This window comes from Urocitellus parryii, chromosome 3 (assembly GCF_045843805.1).
Source record: "Urocitellus parryii isolate mUroPar1 chromosome 3, mUroPar1.hap1, whole genome shotgun sequence".
NCBI lineage: Eukaryota > Metazoa > Chordata > Mammalia > Rodentia > Sciuridae > Urocitellus > Urocitellus parryii.
The window spans coordinates 6,044,188-6,057,979 of record NC_135533.1 but is presented as its reverse complement, the minus strand read 5'-3'; the positions used below and the strand labels follow the sequence as shown (position 1 = coordinate 6,057,979).

General features: G+C 50.4%; 1 protein-coding gene across 1 annotated transcript; it reads left to right on the top strand.

The window, feature by feature from the left end:
- The first annotated feature begins 259 nt into the window (after positions 1-259).
- LOC144253954 (GTPase IMAP family member 6-like) lies at positions 260-6,071 on the top strand. Its single transcript, XM_077796659.1, has 3 exons — positions 260-467; positions 2,425-2,506; positions 3,685-6,071. The coding sequence occupies exons 1-3, from the start codon at positions 294-296 to the stop codon at positions 4,350-4,352; spliced, it is 924 nt and encodes a 307-aa protein (XP_077652785.1). The 5' UTR covers positions 260-293; the 3' UTR covers positions 4,353-6,071.
- The last annotated feature ends 7,721 nt before the right edge of the window (positions 6,072-13,792 follow it).

Here is a 13,792-nt window from a genome sequence, read left to right as displayed (position 1 = left end):
GAGCCCTGGACATGGACAAGCCTCCAGGAGGAGAGGCCAGTCATTGTGTCTCTGGCACAGACTTTTCTGAGCGACCCACTGCTCCTCCAGCCTCTGGGCTCCTTATCCCAGGTCAGGGTTCAATGGCTCCAGCAGGGGAATTCTGGTTTGTTCCATTTCTGAGGTTTCAAGTACAAGCGCCTGGTTTCCTGCCGTGGCCTCCTGCCCACTTCCTGCTCTGGGCCTCACAGCTGATGCAGCCCTTTCAGGGTGTCCGGGAGTTGGCTAGCATTTTGCTGAAAAGTGAACAGCAGATGTTCTCCATGAATTCCCTCATCTTTGCACTTTCCCGCTTCCTTAATTTACTCTCCCAAGGAGATGACCATGTGTGGACCCCAGCAGAAGAGATAGAGAGGAGTGCACAGGGCTGTGTGGCCACAGAAGATCAGAAAGCAGGCCATTCCTCTTGTCTGGTGGCCAGCCTGGCGGTGAGTCTGCTTGTGTGTACATTCTTGTGTATGCCTGCATTTTGTTTGTGTGTATGTGTGTGTTATGGGCGGGTGTGTGTATCCATTTCCGTATTTGTGTATGTTGTGTGTGAGAGCTGTTTGTGTATGTGTGTTAGGAATCTTTGTGTGTTTGTGGTTGTGTGTACCCTTCTCTGTGTGTATGTGTGCAGGTGTGTGGGAGTGGTTCGTGTGTTGTGTGTGTGCCTTTGTGTTTCCGTGTGTGTTTGAGGTGTTATAGGAAGAACTGTGACTCAGAAGTTAGGAGCACTGTGTGCCCTGTGACCAGCTCCCTGCTTAGTGTGTGTCAAGCTGCTTCTGTGTGTTCCTCTTTCTTCCTGAGCAGCACAACAAGCTGGTGACATCTGCTCCATCTTCTGGAGACAATAAACACAGTAGGACCAGCAGGGTGGGTGCTGCTCAGAGCGGGGCCCTGGGGAGGCTGCCTGGTTCAGAGGGTGAGGACCCGTCCTTGGGCTGTGCTGGACACGGTGCAAACCACAAGTCCTGCTTGCAGTGCCTCAGGTGCTCCTCACCCCCTCTGCCCTGTCCTGCTGGCCACAGGCCTCTGCTAAGCCGCCTGTTGTCCCTAAAGTGGAATGAGGTTGCATTGGCACAGAGCAGCTTCAGTTTCCACTGGACGTAGGGAAGCTGGGGACAAAGACCCTGGGAGGGTCTTCAGTTAGCCGGCCACGTTCTCAGGGGGAGGACACAGTGGCCCGCTTGTCCCCTGGGGCCCGCTGACTGGTGGAGGACTCTGTTCTTGCTGGTGTGGGACTGCCCATGACGGAGTGTGGCTGTCCACCTCTCCAGCTTCCTCTCTGCCTTGAAGTCACCAAATCTTTCTGGGCCACCTCCATCCCAGCCTAGCCTGTGAGAGCTGGCCTTCACTAAATGAAGTCACCGCTACAAAGCCATGTCCACAGTGGTCCTCCACGGGCCAGCCCTTGGGATTTCCCGGAGGACTGAGTAATCTACCAGGTGAACAGAGCAGGAGAGACAGCCCGCAGTGCTGTGTGGATACAAAGCTGTGTCGGTCAAGGTCTCTGTATCTGGGCTTCCACGGTTCCCATAGATTAACGGGGCTGTGCATGTCCTCCCATGTTCTGGAAAAGCAGTCATGAGCCTTGTAATCTCCTCAATCCAGAGAAAATGACCCAGACACAGCACATGGGCTCTTGTCACACAGGACCACATTAAGCCCTGCAGAAGTGCACAGCGCTCTCCCCGTGTGGCTGATGGAAGTCCTGGTTGAGATAATGTGACTCTCATTTTCAAAGAGGTTTAGGAGTTAAAAGGTTATAAATATGTTGGGACCACATGGGCAGGGGCCTTCATGGAATCTTCCATGTCAGGCCCAACCTTCACCGTGAAGGGACCTTGAGGCACAGGCTGTGAACTGATGGCCACATCACTGACACTGAGGTGTCTGGCTCACAGCAGGGCATTGTGAAGGTCCCATAGCTGTCTTCTGGGCCAGCTCTCAGCCCTCCCAACCTTCACTGTTGCGCCTTCTCCAAAGATCAAGCCCAGATGGCTGTCCCCAAGAGTCAGCCCCTCCCCACAACTTCCTGCCCAAGTCCTGCAGGCCACTCAGCCATAGGAACCTACCTGCCAGTCCAGGACACACAGGGTTAGGGTCACGCCTGCCTCTGTGTCTCTTCCACCCCTCCTCTCTCCCTGCACAAAGGCTCCTGGACCCTGTCCACCCACCCACTTCAGGCTCCAGGCCAGCAGCCCTTTTCTCTGGGAAATCTCTTCAACTGATGATGGAGACCACCATGAGTCGGGCAGGGCAGGGGGCTAGGCCCTCTTCTCATGCAGTCCTCCCCCACCCTAAACCAACGCAGACATCTTCTGTCTGGCAAAGGAAGGCAAAAGGCAGTGTCCCTTAAAATGCAATTGAAAAATCAGTCCAATGGATCATTGCTTTCTCTAGGTGGAGGAAGACTGTGTCCAGATTCCCCGAGAGATTTCTCCAAAAGAGCTGTGCCAGGAACCTACAGCAGAGCTATCAGGAGGTAAAGCCCCTTTCCCAGCAGAGGGGGGCGTGTGGTGTGCAGGTGGGACATGCTCACCTCCCTAACCTTGGCTAAGGCCAGCAAGCCCTCGGTCCTCATGTCAGTGCTTATCTGGCTGTGACTGCTGTCAGGGCCATCAGGTGACCCTGGGAACAAGCAGAATGGACTCCATGGCTGCTTCCCTTAACAGGGTTCAAACCTCTCCAAGCTCAGCTTGTCACCTCACCTGGGAGGGCGGAACTTAGGAATGTGAACACTCCAGAGGAAGTCCCTCATGGTGTTTTAATGTGCTGTACCAAGATGATTTTTTTACTTTATGAACTTGAAGAGCCTGGGCCATCAAGAAAAAGTCTATCACATAGGAAAATTCGTATTCGGCCTTTTTTTACCTCTTCTTACATCAGCCAGGTTCGATGTTATCTCAAAACTCCTCCCAGATCCCAGGCGATGTATCTGGCTCTGAGTCCCGTGATGGGAGCCAGCTCCACTGCTCAGCAGGGAATCCCTCGCTTCCCCTGCCCTGTGTTGGCCAGAGGCCAGAATGAGTACCCCACACCCACTTCCTGGAAACTACTCACTTGCTCAAAGGCCTGTCCTGCCCTCTGGAGAAGCTGGAGGGAGCCAGAATTGGTCAGGGTGGGTCATCCCAGGGTGCAGAGGCAGGAGCAAAGCCCATGGGTGCTGAGGAGAGTCAGGAGAAGACAGTGTCTGGCTGCCTTGGGGAGTCTTGGTGCTCTGTGATCTGAATCCATCAGTGTCTTTCATGGGGACCAGACTTGGAAACCAACCAATATTCGCCACTTCTTTACGTGCATTTGGCCTTGGTGCCTTGCAGTCAGGAGAGGAGAATTCCCACCTGGCCCCAGCCCCAGTCATACTAAACATCTAGGTACCCAATTCCCAGGGTTAGGTGCACATCTCCAGTCTCCTCTCTTGACCGATGGACCTGACATTCTACTGGAGGAGAATGTTCAGCTCCACCTTCAAGGACACGGGTGAAGCATGAGAGTCCAGGACAGGTCGCAGAGAGAGATCTGAGCCTGTGTCTCTCCCACCCCAACCTGGGACCTCCTGCCCTCTGGGATGCAGTGCACCTCCGGGCGTAGCTCCTGATAATTGGAGATGATGGACCCTAACCCTGCTTTCTGTGTTTTTATGAATTTGTTTAATGCTTCTAGGTCTGAGGGATAAAGAGCCTACTCCAAGGAAACTGGGGCTCATCCTGGTGGGGAAATCGGGAAGTGGGAAGAGTGCGACAGGAAACAGCATCCTTGGCAGGAAAGAATTTGAGTCTAAACTCAGCAGCAGACCAGTGACCACAACCTTCCAGAGAGGCTGCCGAGAGTGGGCAGGGATGGAACTGGAGGTGATCGACACCCCCGACATTTTGTCTCCTGGGGTCCAGCCAGGAGCGGCGGCTGCAGAGGTCTGTCAGGCCTGCACCTTCTCCTCCCTGAGGCCTCACGCGGTGCTCCTGGTGACACAGCTGGGCCGGTTCACCAGGGAGGATCAGCAGGCCGTCAGGCGCCTCCAGGAGGTCTTTGGAGCAGGGGTCCTGGCTTACACTGTCCTGGTGTTCACCCGGAAGGAAGACCTGGCGGGGGGCTCCTTGAAGGAATATGTGCGAGAGACCGACAACCAGAGCCTGGCCACGCTGGGTGTGCTGTGTGAGCAGCGCCACTGCGGCTTCAACAACAGGGCAGAGGGGCCCGAGCAGGAGGCCCAGCTGCAGGAGCTCATGCAGCAAGTGGAAGGCATCCAGTGGGAAAACGACGGCTGTCCTTACAGCAACAGGCTTCCCAGTACCACCAGCAGAGCGCTGCTCAGAGAAGCACAGAAGGACTAATGACCCCAGAGCAGGGTTCTGCGGAGGCCATCATCGAGGGGTCCTGGCTGGAAGTGCTTCCCAAGTGCAGAAAACACTGAGAAGACTGACAGGTGCCTCCTGAGGGCAGGCCCATTCTGCCCTGCTGGACGGGAGCAGGAGGTTTGCTCAGCCCTCCGTGCCCCTGTGTCCAGCAGGGCTACTTGCTGTATTCATGGAGCACCGCCTGGTCCCCAGGTCACAGCATCTGGTGGTTCAAGGTGGTGGAGCCTTGTTCCAGGGTAGCTGCTCAGAGCCCTCCCTCCTCTCCAACCCAAAGCCCGCTGTCCTCATATGGAACCCTCCATCCCATTAGCATTTCCTGGGGGCCCTTGTCTGCACCCTAATACAGCCAAAGCATCTTGAGGGCAGCTTGTTGCTCTTTGCCTTCGCAGGCTTCCTGGCCATTGGAGTCGGTTAGCATGGCCACCACCGAGTGTAGCTGTTGGCCTGGTGACTTCCCATCTCCTGGGCTTTGCTCTCGAGTCCAGCAGGGGTGGGTAGAATGGCTGTTAACTCACCTGCTGTGTGGAGGGAGGAAGGGACAGTGGCTCTGACACATGGGGAGGGATGGGCCTGGGTCCAGGGAGGAGAGTGAGCAGGAGCAGAGAGGGAGAAAGTTTCTCTTGAACTCTAACAAGTGAAGTCAGGGTCAGAGTATTGAGAAGCTGGCCTTGGGCAAGTGTGTGGGCCCTAGCCCTGGCTGCAGGGAGTGGTGGCCCGCGAGGTGCCAGGTGGGCAGAGTGGGCCAGCCCGACTGCCCCAAGGTGGACTTAGACTGGGGGTTACAGGTTTCTTCCCTCTTCCCTCGGGTCCCATGCCCTTCATTGGCTCTGCCCTGTGTACTGGAGGGTGAAGGCACTTTTCAGCCCTGTGCCCAGCTTCTCCCTTGACAGTGGGGAGGGTCTGCAGGTGAAGGGGCTCCCCAGCAAGGTATCTGTGGTGGGTTGACTGGAGGGAGGCAGGGGAGAAAGGGAACCTGCAAAGGAAGGTGAAGGGTGCCCTAGACATCTTGGGAGCACCGTCTGGTTATAGGAGAACTCCCGATGCACGGTGTCTTCCTGGGTGAGCCCCCTGAGGCTGTCCTGCACACAGGCTGTCAGGAGTGACAGCAGGCATGCTGAGAAGGGAGGGGGATGTTAGCCTGCCTCTGGCTTCTGATAGGAAGCCGTTCAACCACCTAAACAAGCAGAGGTGTCTCAGAGGCACCTCAAATTCTTTGAGGCTCAAGGTATTCCTGGGGGGTTTCACCAACTGATGGGAAGCCCCAGGGAAAAGATCTCCCAACACAGTCCCCTTCTCCATTCTTGAAGCCATGGGGCAGAGGGCTCTGGTGCCTTCCTCTGGAAGGGCGGGAAGTGGAGGTGCTGGTGACCCTGCTGAGGACCGTGGGAGGTCACAGACACAGCCTTATCTGCCTGGTGGCTCCTGTGCTGGTGGAGGTCCTCACAGACCCCAGGACCTGCACCTACCTCTCAGGCCTGCCTCCCCAGGCTCTCCCAGAGGGGCAGCCTCCGAAGAAAGTGTGAACATGTCCTTGGCTCTTCCAGAGCAGAACAGAGTCATTTTGGTGGACAGTTGAGAGAGTCTTTGTGCCAGAGCATTTATTGACTCGGCCATCCACTTCCTGCTGGACCTACTGTGCAGCATTTATCACTGATCCAGTTCTCACAGTTCCTAAGACTTCTGTCAAAGTTTTTATTTCTGTTCACATCTTCCACTTTTCCTATTTGAATAAAATATCGATTTGATGAAAGTAGCTTTGCTTTATTATGGTCAGCCAATTTCCTCCTCAGACTACATTGTTGTGTTTTTGTGTGTGTTGGGGGAGTGGTACCAGGCTACCAGGGATTGATCTCAGGGGCACCTGACCACTGAGTCACATCCCAGCCCTATTTTTGTATTTTATTTAGAGACAGGGTCTCACTGAGTTACTTAGTGCCTCACCATTGCTGAGGTGGCTTTGAATTGTGATCTCCCTGTCTCAGCCTCCTGAGCTGCTGGGATTATGGGTGTGCACCAGACTACGTTTTTATGCATTTTTAAAAAAATTCTCAGGCATTTATTCTTCTACATGGAAGTTAAAATCACTTGTCTAATTTAAAAAGAAAAAGAAGAAAAGTCCTACTGGAATTCTAGTTGGAATCATCTTCCCTTTACCTATTAAGTCTGAGAGAATTGGCAAACACCTCAAGCTCAGAAACTGTAAACACAAAAGAGCTTCATTCAGCATCTGAGACCTGCAGTTTGGGAAAACAAAGATTCAGACATTTAGAGTCAGTGCTAAGTGCTGCAGGGTCGCTGAGATTGTCCGACTTGGAAAGGGAAGGAAAAGCCGAGAAGCATGGTAACCGGCGTGGAGAAGTGGTCCTGACCCTATGTGCCTCACGGGACCCCACGGGGTCGACTGTTAGGGCTGCGTCTGGGGGAAAGGCTGTTTCTCCTTGTGACAGGCTCTCAGCTGGACCTCCAGCGAAAGAGGTTCCTGGCTTCGCAGCCTTTGGCCTGGTTCAGAGGTCAGCATGCCCATGGCACTGTCTCGTGCCCAGGTAGAGTTCCCTTTCCCGGGAAGCCCTTGTCATGTGTGCAGAGCCCAATCCCTTAATGGCCTCCCAACTCCACTTTAAAATGAGCTCTGAAAGCATTTTTATTGTCATATTTTTGGGGGGAATTTCTCAAAAAAACAAGGGACTCAAAGCCATCTTGTTTCCGAGTCAAGGGGCTCTCCACCCATGGCAGCTTCACAGTGAAAGCCAACACCATGTGCATTTGCATTAGGATAGGAGGTGCATTCCTTCAATTTAGATGATGAACTGAAAACTCCAAACCTGGGAGCCAGGATAAGCTGTCCCTCTTTATAAATGGATTCCTAGTTATTTTGTTATAGTAACAGAAGCTTCCTAACCCGATAACTAAATGGCAAGTCACTCAAAATATGACATTCATTAAAAATTTTTTAATTACCTTAAATATATATATTTTTCTCTTTCTTTACTAAATAGTAAGGAAGACACTGCCCACATTTCAGAAAGAAAGATAAATGTTACTCATTGCTATCACTTCTTCGGCCTCAAAGAAGCCTGGGGAAGGTCTCTGTATGTTCTAGAAAATCCAGTCTGTCTCAGAAGAAAGGGGAGGTGGATGAGAAAGGGTTGACTAGGCCAAGGGTGTGGTCATAGCAACCTTTAAAAGATGTTATTTCTCTAAGGGGAGTGAAAGAGGAAAAGCAGGGATTCTGCTTGCGGGTCGAGTCAGCTCAGCCACAAGGGAAGTCTCCAGGCCTCCTGTGATAATGTCTGTAAACTATATAGAAAACGCAAAAGAACAACTCAAAAAATAACTCTGGAGTCTCTGGGGAGTGACCAAAGGCATGCAGACACACTTAGGGACTGGGCACCTCAGGTAAGGGGACCATGCAGGTCAGCACTGAGGCAGCTTTTCCTGAGGGCACTGCCCAGTCCTGCTGAGCACAGGCAGCACTCAGACCAAAGTTCAGGGCCCTGGAGAGCAAGAAGATGGAGTTTGGGGGTGACCAGAGGAGGCAGGAAATGGTGCAGAAGCCCCCTTCTCCAAAATGTCCAGAGGTGGAGATGGGGAAAGGTGACTGAAGATTCTGTATTTGAAGTAGGTTCAAATCCTTGGCTGGCCCTTGACAAGCACAGGGCAATCTCAGAGGATCCAGAGGAAAACCAGGTGGAGAGAGAAAGAGCTGATCCCAGGCCTCAGCAGCGGCCCCCGGCAACGGGAATTTGAAGTTCCAGTTCCCCAAGTGAGAGGTCTCAGGAAACGTGGAGATCTCCACTGGACACCTAAGGGGTCCTACCTCGCAAGGAAGAGGTCCGCACCAGGGAAGAGCACAATGAAAGCAGGCCCTTGCCAAAGACAGAGATACCAGGTCCTCCAGGTCAAGGGGATCCAGGAGTTTAGGTGCCTGCTAGGACAATCTCAGAAGAAAGCAGTATCCAGAGTCCACAATATGTTACCAACAACATCTTCAACACTACTAAAAATTCTTCTTTTATAATACAAAGATATAAAGCTGTAAAATTTCCCCTCCACACATAACTCACAAATTTTTGTATATTCTGTTTTCATTATCATTCCATTTAAAGTATGTTCTATACTCCCTATGATATCTTTTTTTTTCACTCATGGATTATTTAGAAGTGTGTATGTTTAAGTTCTAAATGTTTATTTTCTGGAAACTACAGCATTCAACACAGTGGCCATGATCCACCTGGTTACGAGCACCTACAGTGCTGGTGCACCTGAGAAGCTGCAGTACTATGCAGAAGTTTTGTAGTTATAATTAATTTAAAATTTAAAATGCAACTTCACTGGGTTGGTGGAAACATATCTCACTCTAGCTGTTGTGTCACTAAAGAGAGAGCTATTCAGTGCTGCAGGTATGTTACCCCATGCATGGAGTCTGGTCTCACCTGCAAACAATGGAAGCAATTCACTGAACAACTCAGTGTCAATGGATTGCTTCATTCTGAATGATCTTTAAAGCACTAAATAATGTCTTTGAATGTTTGAATATTTGTAAATATCTAAATATTTTATGTAGACAGCACAAGTTACATTATACCTAGCTACATGGAAACTGAAAATTAAATTTAAATACTAATTATAATTTTATTTATAATATAATACAATTAATATTAGTTTAAAAATAAGTGTGAAAACATTTTAAATTTAAAAATGAAAACATATTACAAATACAGAAAGTAGCTAGTATTTATGATGGAATAGAGAAAGACATACAGGCTGGAAGATCTGTTTCAAATTTCACCATGAATAACAATTGCAATATTCTGGTGTACAGAAAAAAACCCTATGTATAGTGATTTTTTTTGTTTGGTTTTGGGGTTTTTTGGGGGGAGGGGAGATACTGGGGATTGAACTCAGGGGCACTTGACCACTGAGCCACATCCACAGTCCTGTTTTGTATTTTATTTAGAGACAGGGTCTCACTGAGTTGCTTAGGCCTTGCTAAATTGCTGAGGCTGACACTGAACTCATGATCCTCCTGTCTCAGCCACCCCCCCCCCACTAGTTGCTGGGATTACAAGAATGTTCCACTGTGCCCAGCCCTATCTATAGTTTTAATAAATGGAAAGGTAGTCAAGTATACCATAGCAAGAGATTTTTGTGTGTGTGCATCGTACTGGAGATTGAACCCAGGCTGTGGTCTTTGGTCAGTAGAAAGGTTGAGGATATAGCGCTAATCTTTCAGGGAAAAGGAGAAACAGAGCTCTTACTCTCTCCTCTCTTACTCTCTTACTCTTACTCTCTCTTACTCTCCCTCTCCCTCTTACTCTCCCCCTCTTCTCTCTCTCTCTCTCTCTCTCTCTCTCTCTCTCTCTCTCTCTCTCTCTCTCTCCTTCTCTTCTGCGTCTGGCCACTAGGGCCTGCTACTAAAATCTCGGACAGGTAAAGGGTTGTTTTGGCTTGTTGAGTTACCGACCTTTTCCATCGTCCTTTACATTGGTGCTGAAACCTGGACGGGGATCCCGGTCGCTCAGGCAGAACCCCGTTCCCAAACTCCGAGCCCAACCATTCCTGTCGTAGTCCACTCCTCTGATCGCCTGCCTGACATCCACCACCCACCGCCCTGCAGATTGGTGAGATCCCCTATCCCATGAGCGCCTGAACCTAACTCACCAGAACGAGGGAATTGGCCTTTGAGTGTCCAGCAATCCCTCTGGGTGTTTTAGGGGAGAAATGCACCCCACCCAGACCCATCAGGTTTGCAGTGGACCCTGGGCGCTCTGCTAGGGCACCCCTGGGAATCAACCGCCTGGGATGTAGGGTTAATTCTCTCTTTCTAACTCCTCCGTCTCCTTCACTCTTATGTCCCATGGACGGGTTAGCGTAATTGCTTGGAGGGGATATATTATCCATCTTGAAGGCCTCCATAACCTTAATCTTATTGTCCTCCCCTACTTATATCTTCATCATGGCTTTACTTCCAATGAAGAAGAGACTTTACCCCTTTGTGTCTGGTGTGGAGACCCCAGGGACCACCAGAACACACACTTTCCCCTCCCCTGTAAAATGGTAGATCCAATTGTATGGGACACTGAAACCCCGTCCTCTGCAAATTGCTCTCCCGTGGAAGTGCATCTTAAAGACCCTGACCACTTCCCAAACCAGGCTCAATATCCGCTGCCAACTGCCAGTCATAAGGGCCTAAAGCCAATCATTGAGAGCTTACTAAGGAAGGGGTTCCTCCGTCCCACACACTCTCCATTCAATACCCCAATTTTAGCAGTAAAAAAGCCTAATGGAACATACCGTTTGGTGCAGGATTTAAGGTTAATAAATTCTTCAACCAGGCCCATACATCCCCTGGTTCCAAACCCTTATACTATGCTTTCCTCCATTCCTGCAAACTCCACCTGTTTTCCAGCTATTGATCTTAAAGATGTCTTCTTTTCGATTCCACTATCTGTCTCTTCCCAAGACATGTTTGCCTTCTCGTGGACTGATCCAGAAACTAGACATTCCCGACAGTTAACCTGGACTGTCCTGCCCCAGGGGTTTTGAGACAGCCCACATATTTTTGGACAAGTCCTCAATGGCGATCTTGAGGACTTTTCCCCTCTATGCCCTGCCTCAACCCTCCTACAATGTGTTGATGACCTCCTCCTCTGTAGTCCCTCATTAGAAACCTCAAAGTCTGACACAGCCACCCTTCTGAATTTTCCTGCTCACCCAGGATATAGGGTTTCTCCGCAAAAGGTGCAGCTCTCTCTCTCTGAAGTTGTTTACTTAGGGTTCCACATTTCCCCATGGGAAGAAAGCTATCACAACCAATAGAAAAGGCCTTATTGAAAGCCTTCCAGTACCAAAACTAAGGAGGAGATTCCTTCGTTCCCGGGTCTGGCAGGCTATTTTAGGGCATGGGTACCAAATGACTCGTTACTTGCCAGACCATTATAGGATCTAGCAAAGGGGAACAAGCATGAGCCCTTGTTACTTTCAGCTGCACCACATTGCAGAACCTTCCAGAAGGCCCTCTTACAAGCACTGGCTCTACACCTGCCAGATGTTAATAGGCCTTTTACTCTCTATGTTCATGAACTCAAAGGGCACCTCTATAACCAACTCCACATACATCACCTAGCGACTACAAGCCTCCCTCCCAGCTTCCTAAAAACCTTGGAGTTGTCCATTGCAGATCACACCAGAATGACTCCTCCCCCGTCACACAGGGGAATTCAAAAGCAGATCAGGCAGCCTGGTCAGCCGCCCTTTCAGAACCCACTGGATCTCTCATTGCCACGTGCTCTCCATCATTACCCAATAACAAAGACCCAATAAACATGCCCTCTTTACTTACCTCCACTCCATTTTCCACACCAGTCCACAGACTCTCAAAGCCTTTCTCCACTCTTTCTTTACTCTGACTCCCCAGGATAAAGAAGTGATACAGCAAATCACAGCCTCATGCCAGATATGCAAAAGAGTGAATTCCAACACATCTTTCAAACCCAGAACCTTCCCTTCTCATGAGGCTAGGGGCCATATTCCCGGGGCAGATTGGCAAATCGACTTTACCAAATGCCCAGAGTAAAAATCTTCAAATACATACTAGTTTTAATAGACACATTCTCGGGTTGGGAGAGGCCTTCCCCAATTCAAATAAGTGGGCTACCATAGTTGCTAACATCCTCCTAACTGAAGGAATCCCTCCGTTTGGGATGTCCGCTTCAATCCAATCTGACAACGGGCCTGAGTTTGTCTCTCAAGTAACCCAGAATGTGGCAAAGACATTGTCCATCCCATGGCACTTTCATTGTCCCTATCGCCCCCAAGCCTCAGGTAAGGTTGAGCAAGCCAACCGCACAGTGAAAGACATCATAACAAAACTATCTTTAGAGACTCATTTACATTGGGTTAAACTCCTGCCTCTTGCCCTACTAGGCATGAGGGCTTTACTAAAAAAGCCATCCCTTGCCTCCCCCTTTGAGATAATGTGTGGTCGTCCCCTTCTCCCCCCGGGAATCTCACCAGAGCCTTGCCCCTCCCCGACCAGTATGCTCTTCCCCTCCTCTTCCTTATTCGCTCTGAGCTATGGAAGCAACAAGATTTGTTGATTCCGGATCCAGAGTATTCAGCTGCTTCCTTTCTGCTCAAACCAGGAAAATGGGTCTACTTTTCTTCCCCAGGGGAAAGATCCCCCCAACCCCAAAATGGGAAGGGCCATTACAGGTAGTCCTGTGTACACCCAATGCGCAAAACTCCAACAGGAAGGAAAGAAACTAACCCCCTGGATTCCTATTTCTAGGTTAAAACCAGCGGCAAGCCCTCCAGAGGACAATCCCACCCCAGCTCCCAACCTTGCAGGACCCCCACAATTGCCCAGATTTACCTGGGAGATATCCCCAGATAACCCTGGAAAGCTCCGTTTTTCAGTCACGCACCACCCTTCATCCCATTCTGGAGAAGAACATACATAAGAATGGGCCTCCTGGTAGGATCTAGGAACACGGGGCAACACAGTACACCCACACCCTTTTTAGAAATCAGCAACTGGCACAACAATCCTATTGGGACCTCTTCATAAACCCCGTCAGCTGCTGGATTCTCCCGATTCTGGGACCTCTAGTTGGAGTCTCTTTATTCTGTGCCTGCCTTCCTTGCATTTCAAAATTCCTTCAAGGACAAATTAACAAAATCTCTAACTAAACTTTCAGTCAGCTCCTCCTCAGGGATTACCAGCTACTTGCCATCGAGCCGGCGACATGCACATCCAGTCATCCCAAGAAACCTCCACCGCGTGCTGAAAGATGAAGATACCGAATGACCACTCCACCGAAGGGCCATCTCTACCCACCATGCCAAAGAAATAAGCCCTTGGTTTTCAGCTTTATGTTCTAATCTGCCTTCTCCTGGGCACAGGCTTTTCTACCAGCCCTACAGACTGGATGACATTAATGCTCTTTCTTCTCATAGCTGCAGGGCTCATTCATGGACTTCTCCCGGAGGAAATCCATGCCTTCAGTGCATGGATATGGGGCCTCCTGGCCCTTCTTCTCCAACCAACTGACCTCCCTCTCTCCCTCTAGTCAATGCCCCTACTCAGCAGGAAGTAGCCAGATCGAGTACGATGCCCCCAAACCAAAACAAAAAAGGGAGCAATGTTGGTAAAGATGGCACCCGGAGCGCTTCTCTTTTGGGAGATCAGGTCCATGATGCACTGAATGGTGCACGAACCATCACCTCCAATCCCTGTGAATGGCGAGAACTGAAGAAGTAACAGCCCACTCACCCTGCTCCTCCTCATCCTGCGGTTAAGCCCATGAACATCAACACCCTGTTCGTGTTCGCTCTCTTACTCTCCCTCTCCATCTTACTCTCCCTCTCTCTCTTACTCTCCCTCTCTATCTTACTCTCTCTCTCTCTCTCTCTCT